General features: G+C 35.6%; 1 protein-coding gene across 1 annotated transcript in view; it reads right to left on the bottom strand.

Moving 5' to 3' along the window:
• Nucleotides 1–4,821: 4,821 nt before the first annotated feature.
• NKAIN3 (sodium/potassium transporting ATPase interacting 3) overlaps nucleotides 4,822–11,415 on the bottom strand; it is a gene marked incomplete at its 5' end in the record, with an annotated part of 47,082 nt that continues 40,488 nt past the window's right edge. The window contains one exon of the mRNA XM_015831862.1: nucleotides 4,822–4,893. Within this exon, the coding sequence (XP_015687348.1) occupies nucleotides 4,822–4,893 (72 nt within the window). The remainder of the gene's footprint in view (nucleotides 4,894–11,415) is intronic.

The following is an 11,415-nucleotide window of genomic DNA, read 5'->3' as shown; positions in this document are numbered from 1 at the left end:
TACCTGGGAAGATTCTGGAAAAGATAATCAAACAACGAATCAGCGAACACCTAGAGGCAAACAAAGTCATTACTAAAAGCCAACACGGGTTTGTCAAAAACAGATCATGCCAGACAAATCTTATTGCATTCTTTGACCAAGTGACAAAATTAGTGGACCAGAGGAATGCTGTGGATATAATTTACTTGGACCTCAATAAGGCATTTGACAAAGTAGACCACAACCTACTACTTGATAAGATAGAAAAATGCGGGTTAGACAGCATCACCACCAGATGGATCCGTAGCTGGCTGACCAGCTGTACTCAGCGTGTGGTCCTCAATGGAACCGCATCTACATGGAGGGAAGTGTGTAGTGGGGTGCCCTAGGGCTCTGTTCTGGGCCCAGTGCTCTTCAACATCTTCATCAATGATCTGGACGAGGGGATAGATGGGGAACTCATCAAATTTGCAGACGACACCAAGCTGGCAGGAATAGCCAACACTCCAAAAGACAGGCTTAGGATACAGGAGGATCTGGACAGACTTGAACACTGGGCGCTATCTAACACAATGAAATTCAATGGTGAAAAAAGTAAGGTTGTACATTTAGGCAAGAAAAACCAAATGTACAGGTATAGTATAGGGGGTACCTTGCTCAATAGTAGTAACTGTGAGAGGGATCTCGGAGTCCTAGTGGACAATCATTTAAATATGAGCCAGCAGTGTGCTGCAGCTGCCAAAAAAGCCAACACAGTGCTAGGCTGCATTAACAGAGGGATAGAATCAAGATCACGTGAACTATTAATACCACTTTACAATGCCTTGGTAAGGCCACACTTGGAATACTGCATCCAGTTTTGGTCACCATGATGTAAAAAAGATGTTGAGACTCTAGAAAGAGTACAGAGAAGAGCAACAAAGATGATTAGGGGACTGGAGGCTAAAACATATAAGGAACGGCTGCTGGAATTGGGTATGTCTAGTTTAATGAAGAGAAGGACGAGGGGGGACATGATAGCAGTGTTCCAATATCTCAGTGGCTGCCACAAAGAAGAGAAAGTCAAGCTATTTTCCAAGGCGCCTGAAGGCAGGACAAGAAGCAATGGGTGGAAACTAACCAAAGAGAGAAGCAACCTAGAACTAAGGAGAAACTTCCTGACAGTTAGAATACTTAACCAGTGGAACAACCTGCCTCCAGAAACGGTGAACGTGCCAACACTGGAAGTTTTTAAGAAGAAACTGGACAGCCATTTGTCCGAAATGGTATAGGGTTTCCTGCCTGAGCAGGGGGTTGGACTAGATGACCTCCAAGGTCCCTTCCAACTTTATCATCATCATCGTCATCGTCATCGTCATCATCATCATCATCATCATCATCATCATCATCATCATCATCATTATTATTATTATTATTAAATGCATAAAGTTCAAATACAGGATCCTTTCTTGGAAGGGAGATTGCTGAAAAAAACGAGTAGCATAGGCTATGGATTTCTAGCTATTTCTTGTAATTCTTAATATCTTGAAGGATGGTGGCTAGTCTAAATATTTCCATTTATTCATTAAAAGGATGTAATGAGTCAACTAATGCTTGTGTCCATATTCCTTTTAAATTTTACTGCCTTTTACATTTCTATGTACTGCCTAGTAGTTTCTCCAATGGAACCATAATATAATAATTAGCATGCTTAAAACGGTTACTGGTTACAGATATATTCAACTATGGAGGCAATCAAGTGTCTTCTATAATGAGTGCATTTAAGATTAGGAAAATATGTATCTAATTTTTAAAAAAATATTTCTTCTATCTTGTTATGAAATTTTAGTTTTATTCTTTATGAAAGAGCCATTTTTATTTTATACACACACACACACACACACACACACATTCATGATGGTTTTTTTAAGGGAAATTGTCTTGTGTCCTTGATAAAATACAATAGTGCCTTTTCTCTTTCCTGACATTTATACTGAGATTTTCCAGGGAACTCAATTTCTGTCAGTTCCAAATATTCAAAGCAGGAAAAGATGTTACAGATAAACATTCTCTGTGAATCAGCTGTATCCTCTTCCTATCTCATATTTATTATTAATTATAACCTGTTTTTCCTCTAGGAACTTAAGGCAATTTATATGGGAATAACTCTGTAAAACAGAGTAACTAGTTCCAAATGATCCCATGGAATTTGCATGGTTGAGGCTCAGCTTGTACCAGAATATTCCCAGTCTTAATTCAACACCTTAATCACAATATCTTCCTTTCTTCCATAAAGGGGGAGGGGGTTTCTCATTTAGAATTTTAAAACCTTCTAAACAGCAATATTCCCATCCCCACAAAACCAATATACTCAGAATAATAAACTAATTTCATTTGTATGATCCTTAAACACATTTTTAAATGTTTTTTTTTTAAATAGGTTGAAAATATAAAGCAAACCCCAAATATATAATTAAGATAATTTATGGTTAGGGTATAGGATCTGATTTATTAACTTGATAATCTATTCTATTTCATACATAGCTTTGCATGATGTAAATACTGTCTGATTGAGGTTGCAAGGCTGTATGGTTAAGATCACATTCTTGCGTGCTGGAAACAGAAAGAGGTGAATTCTCAAAATGATACTAGGTTGAATAAATTTATTAAATAACTAGCTGTGCCCGGCCACGCGTTGCTGTGGCTCAGTCTGGTAAAAGCGTGTGTTGCTTTTACGTCCAACAGATGGCGCTGTTTTTCCAAAAAAGCATGTTTTTTATCTGTCACAGGTGTGACATCTATATAATATAGGTATATAAAAACATGCACGTATTCGAATGCAACGTTGTGTCAAAATTTCAAAGCAATCGGTGAAGAACTTTCGGAGATTTAAGATTTTGAACAAACAAACATTTACATTTTTATTTATATAGATAGCCTAGCTGCAATAAACAAAAAAGCAGAAAATGATGTTTGAAAATGCATTGGCTTTGCTATATTTCTTAAAAATAAAGTTAAGCACTTTGAACTTCAGTCTGAAGTTTTTGGATTTTATTCCAAACATCTGATTTGGAGTGATAGGCGAGTGCAAATCTAGTATCTTTCAGCAATTCATGAAAGCAGCTGGGATCATATGGCAACAGTCTCTTGCCTTTCCTACTAAAACCTCACTTTTCAAAAGCCAGAAAAACAATAGCTTGATAGAACATTTCTTTATATGTTTATTGCTCTTTGAAATATATTCATTGAATGATCAATACCTTGAGAAGAAGTGATGGTTATTACTTTTTAAGCCTCCCTGGCAGATTTCAGTCCAAGAAGTTAAAAATTATGCAAATATATTTCACTTCATGAAATACAGTATTAAAGGCCAATAACTGCTTTAGGCTGAATTAAATAGAGGTTATTATATATATAAAATATTCATGGTTGTCCATGGTTTCTAAAACAAAGTTTTTGTGTGTGTGTGTGTACTGTACGTATGTATACAAAAATACATATTGTTCGAAGTTATAGACCAGTGGTGGCGAACCTATGGCACGGGTGCCAGAGGCGGCACTCAGAACCCTCTCTGTGGGCACGCGCGCTGTTGCCCCAGTCCTAGGCCATCAGCTGGGTTTTATAAAACCTTTTCGCTTTAGGCTTCACTGCCATGTGCAAAAAAAAAAAAAGGTTCAATCAATCAGTCAATTTCAACTTCTCGCGGGAAAAAAAATCTTGCAAAGTTGGAATTGATTGATTAAACTTTTAGTCCCACCCAGTCTGCCGTTACCACCACAGCCATGCCCAGCCAATGGGCCACGCCCAGCCAATGGGCCACACCCAGCCAATGGGCCACACCCACCCGGCACCCGACGATGCATAAGCGGGTTTTGGGTTGCAGTTTGGGCATTCGGTCTCTAAAAGGTTCACCATCACTGTTATAGACATTAACAATGTAGAAATTAACAAGGTATGAAGAATGTAACAAAACAATATTATTTTTCAAGAATCAGGCTGAATTGTAAAATAAATAGAGTAGAAGAGAAAAAAAGAAACTGGTACCATCATAAGAAAATTATCTATTCAAATTGTTTTTGTCCCTTTTAAAAAAACCTTGGCATTATCTGTCAGACATCTCATCTTTTCAGAACCAATAAAATGCACCACAAATTGGACAGGAAAATAGAGGACAACTGTACAATAGTTTTGATATGTATACCAGTATTAAATTATATTTCAAAAAATTACTGATGCAGTAAAAGTAGAATTGTCCACCAAGCTACCATGCCTAATACTAATGGTAAATTATATCCACCCAAGATTACTTCAGCTGTGAACTGCTATATTTATATTTTATGTTATATTTTAAAGTAGCAGTCCACAACCTTTTTGGCACCAGGGACTGGTTTCATGGAAGACAATTTTTCCACAGACTGGGAGGGGGAAGGATGGTTTTGGTTTCACTCTCTCACCTGCCACTCACCTTCAACTGTGTGGCCTGGTTCCTAACAGACCATGGACCAGTACTATTGGTCAAGGGGTTAGGGACCCAATTTCAAAGTACCTTTTAGAATGTATATCAGTATTTCAAGGAAGCTTTCATAGGAAATAAAATGAAATACAACAATGTATATCACATAAAGTTAAAAATAGAATAAATCATTAACATTAACACAACATGAATTGGAATAACAAATAAAAATAATGAAAATACTTAATCTTATTGATATGTATTGGCCATATTATAAGGGCAGAATGAAAAGAAAGCTATTTGTTCCAAGAGAAAAATGTTGTTCTTTTTTTTTAATATACCTTTCCATTTCCAAGAGCAATATTATGTCTCACCCCAAAGTTGTGACTCCAGAGATCGGGAGGTGTATATCAGTATTTACTGCTGTCCTCTTCTTCCATAAAAACACTAATCACATAACAGGCATAAACAAAGCCAATCAACTGTGAGAGAAAAAAGAAATGGAAAAACTGTTACTTCATCCTATAAATACTCAAATGTACGTGCCAAACTACATCTGGTTCAGAAATTTAGTATATATGCAAACATAAAAACATAGGAAACTGATGGCAGAAAAAGACCCAATGGTCTATTGAGTCTGCCCTTTGAGTTTTTTGGAACTGTAGAAACTTTCAAGCGTTATAATCAGTTTTAAATATTTCATTTTGGTTACAAATTCATGATAATGCAAACTAAAATTCCAGTGAAATTAAGGTTTTGGGATCAGAGTATTTGAAAAAAAAATTCCCATACAAATCCATTCAGAATATACAATTGCATTGTAAGTTCTCTTTACAGATGCTACCACTTATAGAATTTAGATTGGGTGAAAACTTTTCTGTAGCCATATTCCAATTACGCAACTCCTTCCTACAGTGGTGAGCTACTATTGCTGGCAATGACATAGTGAATCCACAGCCAGCTTCATCAAAGGGTATGCCAGAAAATGCATTTGGCAGCAGCGTTTGTAGTTTAGTCGAAGTCCCTTGCTGTGAAAGCACAGGCAGTTAAGTAACGAGGAAAATGGCATTCTCCCCACCACCACTACACTGTAGAGGAAAACAAATATTTTGGTGTTGGGAGAATTGGTGCCTCTTCTCTCCTCTTCAGTCATGCAAGAAGACCTGCTAGGTCTCTGATGCTACGGAGTGATCCTATGGGATGAGATAACGGAGAGCATAAGACTTGTGCCCCTCTTCTCCTCCATGTCAAGAGAAGTAGTGGGGAATAAGGAGGAAAAAAGATCTCTTCAATTCCCCTCCCCCAGTCCATGGGTGACAGGAAAAGCAGGACATGGGAGCAAAATGCCTCCTTTGGTTCTAGAATGACCACTGTGTAGGATCAGAAAGTTGGAAGGAAAACTATTGTTCCACAACTTCTTTTGCCATCCTTAGAGTGGGGATATGGAAGGGAAGGGAAATAAATCCTTCTGATTGCAAAAATAATCTCTTGGCCCCAAAGAGCTGTCCTACCACAGATTCCTCCTCTCCTCTTGTTCCTCTCCAACTTATTTTTTTAAACCCAAAGTACTAAATCAAATTCAGAGCTAGAGAGAAATAATCTCCCAAAAAGTAATGTGGCATTCATACAAGATATGTGTTCAACTTGATCCAGAAGAGGCAGGCAGCCTTCTGCTGTTTCACATGGCCTCAGACTATTCCAGCTGTCCACACAAGTATGTGCATCCCACTTTCCATACAAGAAAACCCTTCTCTGCTTCATTGCTTCATAGTAAAGGCTGGTAATGTGATCAGCACTTCTTTAAGCTTGCATAATTTTCAACCATTTCCCATAATGGATAGTAGCTCTTTGATCTACCACATAGAAATCTAGGATAATCTTTAAATATGGCCAGAGTCAACACTGATTGAGGTTTTAAATAACTGCTTTTGTAGGTCCAATATAACTTCTTCAAATATTAATAACACATATATCATGCAATTACATTAAATCAAACATATTTTCTTTTAAAAAACACAAAATAAATTGTTTAAGAAAGTTAAATCGATGCATGGAATTGTTGCAAATATCTGGGGCAATTTAAATAAAGAAAACTTATCAATAATTAGATGAATGACTGAAAATATTCTTCCTATTCAATAGCAAATATAAAACTCTGAAAATGGAGTGATCTTTAAATATATATTAATGGAGTACTATAGTAGCTTTTAATAGCAAGGGAATTATTACAGTATTTTCTGTATTGATGATCATTATAATAAAATATTTATTCCAACAAATTACTTTGGGTAGCTATCTTGATTAACCCAATTGTTATTTAACTGATATGGCTGCAGTCACAAAAGGCTAACTAACAGATAGGTTAATAATTAATCTGCAGTGGGACAATTCCTTTCATTGCTTGGCTTCCCAATATCTTAATGCAAATAGCATTTGTTGGCAACTTGCCTAGACTCAAGTTAACTTTTATTAATTGATAAGAAAGCAAAACGTGGTGTGCCCAATTACCATTACATAATTTTTCGAATCAAGCACATAGATCAAAAATGGAATTCTGTGGTCCTCCAGCTATGGCTGAAACACAGTTCCCAATATTTCTCACTGGCTTGGTTCACTACTACAGAGTTAAATGGTTAGATGGAAACATTTCCAAATAAAGCCTGACACTACTCAATATTCTACTTCTAAAAATGTCTATGGGACTTTAGGTCCAGATGCATTTTTGAACATAAAGATGATACTGAAGCTGGAGATTCATTTTGCAACATCAGCTTTTGAGGGAAAAAATAGCTGGAAGGAACTAGAAGCTTGGTAGGCACCAAAGGATGCATCTGTGAATACATGAGCAAATATTGCTTCTACCTCCATAATTTATTTCTATATAAAAATATATAATTTTGCAGATGCTTTCAAAGGACCACCCATCTTATTTTGGTCAGAATAAGTTTACGACATGCTCCAAGAGTTTACACTTAGGCTGACTCCTCAAGGATGGGGAAAATGATTCTAAAATATAAATATATATTCTAAATATATATTTATTCTATATTAGTATATATTAGTATATTAACATGATTCAGGAAGGAGAATCAAAACTAACTACTTTATAGACACTGCATCAAATAGCATGTTGTGATTTTACTTTTCTTTTCTACTTTTTTTATCTGCGCTGTGCATAATGTTGTTTTTTTCTGAAAGAGAATAACATAATGGATATGCAATCTACACACATAGGTGAGGATTGGTAGATAAACATATATGTTACAAAATGTATGATAGCATATTTAGAAGTTTATTATTTCCATAGTATACACAACCCACTACCAAATTGCCATAAGGAATAAGACACCAAATAAATTATTTAAAGCAGAGTAGACATTGTTGACATTTTAGTTGCCTGGCAGATTCAACTTCTTTAATATTCCCTCCATGAAATCATATGTTTTAGGAATAGTTTTGCAAGAAACAAAGGAATGCCTATATCAGTGATGGCAAATCTTTTAGACACAGAGTGCCCCAAAAAAACCCTGCCCGCACCTGTCCCGCCCACTCCACCCCACCCGTTCCATCCACCCTGCCTCCGCTCTGCCCCCCACCCACCTGCAGGGCCTACAGCTTCCACAGCCCGCTGCAGCACATCACCCAAGCAGCCCTGCAGCACCATGGCAGCCATGCCCTCCGCCTGCACCCCGCATCATCATCTGCGCACAATGGGGCGCGAGGGCTGAGTCTTGTTCCTGCTGTCTGGCTGCCATATCCTTGGCTGCACTGCTCTGCCCAGGCCATGCCCGGGGCAACTCTCCTCCAGGAGCGCTGCTGGTGAGAAGGGTCCACGGGGAAAGGCGGAGCTGGGTGATGACTCGTGTGCTCACAGAGAGGGCTCTGCATGCTGCCTCTGGCACGCATGCCATAGGTTTGCCACCACTGGCCTATATAATCTTAATAGTTTATTTTAACTGAGTGTATTATTTTTTACAATCTCATTTTTTTAAAAAAAAAAACCTAATTGTCCTTTTGATTTTAAAGAGCTGACGGAATTCTTTATTATTTTAACTAACATTAATTTACAAGCAAAGAATAAAGGATTGTAGAAAATAAATGCTCAGTTAACTTCAATAATGACTGTTGCTAAATTCTACTTCTCAGGAAAACATTAAAGGAAAACTGAAGCAGTATTATGCAATTTACTCTCAGGAAATATTCTATAATCTAACTGTAGCATTTCTCTCTGCTTTTCCCAAACTGATTTTATTAACCACCCCACCCATGGAAAACCTTCAAATGTGGTTTTCAAGATATGTGAGCAAATCAAAATACTTCTGAAGCAAGCCTCAGGACCAAATAAATATCCATGTAGTTCTGAAAGTCACTGAAAATTCAGTGCATCCAGACAGTTCCTAGTAGATGCCTTAGGTATATAACTGTACAGAAAGTTTCACTTTAACATCTCATCAGCAAAGAAAGTATTAATCTAAGTTACTGGAAGGTTTTTTTACCTGCTATGATAGATGTATGTTAAAGTGATTTAAATTCAATATTAAATAGAACTGTAGGTTATATGTAGCCTAGTATGATCTTTTATACTATTTTCAAATGTCACAACTAGTGAGAACGTTTTATTCTCGATGCTAGGTTTTTACAGCAATGATTTCAGATTCCTTGTTCTTGCAAGCAAAGCTGAACTCACTTGCTATCCAGATTCACGTTCAGAGAAATGCTTTAAGTTGTAGACCAGTAATGAGGGTGACCCAGGTTTATACCAGAGATTCTTATAACGAATCATCAAAGCTATCAGGGTCTACTGAAATGAAAAATGATTTTGTTAATAATAAGTTCTGCATTGAAGTTTACCAGGAGAGATTTTGATAGTCACAGCCTATTTTTTTTTCTTTGTTCACATTTATCATCCCTTGAGTATATTTTGGGAAATACAATTTTGTCATTATAACTTTTGTTCTCCCCACCCCCATTTCATTTTGCCTGATTTATTTTCCTAGATCTGCAAAGAGTCTTCCTATTGCAAATATTTCACCAACCACACATAAATAAGGTCTTCAAAAATTAGATAATCATTATCTTTCTAACTATACTGTTCAGGTAACCTATTTATTTTCTTTAGCAGAACTTTTAATTATACTTTTTTGTTTTTCTAAATAACAATATCATTGATTTTTTTTCAAATTGTTCAAAAAACCCATCCAGCAGTTCGTCTTCTGAATATCTCACTAAAATGGAAAATAAAAGTGCCAGAGAAAGGTATTTCATACATGAGCTACACATTCACTTAAAGATAGCATTTTAGGAAGACATCATTTTTTTTTAAAAAAAAAATCATTCTTACTGGACTCTATAAAGTATATTAATGTTTTGGTTTTATTTATAAATCAAATACATGAAGTCATACTAAAAATGATGAAATGCTTTAAAATAGAAAACAGTACATATTATAATATTGTATATTTGTGATTCTTTCCATTTGTGAGCTCTGAAAAGCTGAAATTTTGCAAAAGTACAGGAAAGTTTTATTATTATTTATGTACTATGTATGGAATGGGGATTGGATTCTATCAGTGCCTGAATGAAAATATACAATAATTTCCTATCAAATCCTTTCAAACATCTACTCTAGCTGTGAGCAAAACTATCTGAATCAGTATCAGTGAATGTTTTAATTATTTGCTTTTTTTCATAAAATCAAAAATCAGTTGTCTCATGTTGCCCAATGATACAGCCAATTGGGTGCCCACTGACCCATATAAAAATGTATTTCTTGTTCACTTTTAGCCATAGCTATCAGGCTTGCTTTAAAAGTCACGCTACATTGTTTTACTTACACTGTTTTAGTTGCTTATTCTTCATACTAGCCTGCATCAAATTCAATATGAATTTGAGTCATGGGATTGGTTGTTTTATTTTGATGCACCCAATAACAATATTTACAAAGCCCTCCCAGATTCACAGTTGACAACTTCCTAATTATAATGTATTCTCATTTAAATAAGTGCAGAGGACAGCTAATTATAACATGATTATAGGATTTCTTCAAAATGGATAAATAATGTTGATATTTGTAAAATTCTGGGAGAAATAGTGTCTATATAAATGTGAGTATAGGAAAAACAGATAAGAAGAAATGATATCTTAGTTTTTCCAATATTGTTCCAGAGACTTCTATAAAGCTCTATAAAGTGTTGTTCTGCAAGTTAAAACATCCACATTCCTTCACATGGAAATAATTATTTTAAGAAAATGTAAATCTTAAATTCCTTTTCAAAATTCATTTATAGCCTGAAACGATCACAGTTAATAAATGATTTGTGGCTTTTGTATTTCTTACTCAAAGCCAGGTGACTGATTATTGCATTTCTGCCAATAAGAAATCCTATTTTATATGTAAAAATTAACTAATAAAGATAATCAAAGGCGTTTCCAGGAATAAGGAAAACATTCTCTTCTTATGGTTTTAGTAATTTGGATGAAATACTACACTTTCTATTCCAATGTAACAAATGTTAGAGGACTGGCTAATCTTATACATGAGAGATCCATATAGCTTAGAATGAGATTGTTCTTTAATAGTGTCTGCTGTACTCTAGGTAAGTACAAGAAATGTTCACAGTCTAGAATATCAAAGTAAAACATGGAAGTGGAAAAATGAAACAAGTAAAATAGTATTATCCTATGATTATATACAAGTACCTGTACCAGTAAAACTTCAGTATACACTCTAGAGGAAAATGAGCTGAAAAAATATAATGAAGGGAAACTTTGATATGCCAGCTAATGAAAGGTCATAAAGGAAATTCAGTTTTTCTTAATAGACAACTTAAATATGTTATTAGCCAGCAGAGGGGGTACAATATAATTGAGTGCTTCCTTATAGGAAAGAAGAATAGAATCTAAATGCCCTAATTCTCTACCTGGTTAAAGATAAAGCTGCCTTTGAAATATTCAATATTTGTCAGTTAAACTAGAGAATATCACTATGTCAAGGAAAGAAATAA

Source organism: Protobothrops mucrosquamatus, unplaced genomic scaffold (assembly GCF_001527695.2).
Source record: "Protobothrops mucrosquamatus isolate PMUCROS unplaced genomic scaffold, P.Mucros_1.0 scaffold_283, whole genome shotgun sequence".
NCBI lineage: Eukaryota > Metazoa > Chordata > Lepidosauria > Squamata > Viperidae > Protobothrops > Protobothrops mucrosquamatus.
This window is presented reverse-complemented; position numbering and strand designations above follow the sequence as displayed.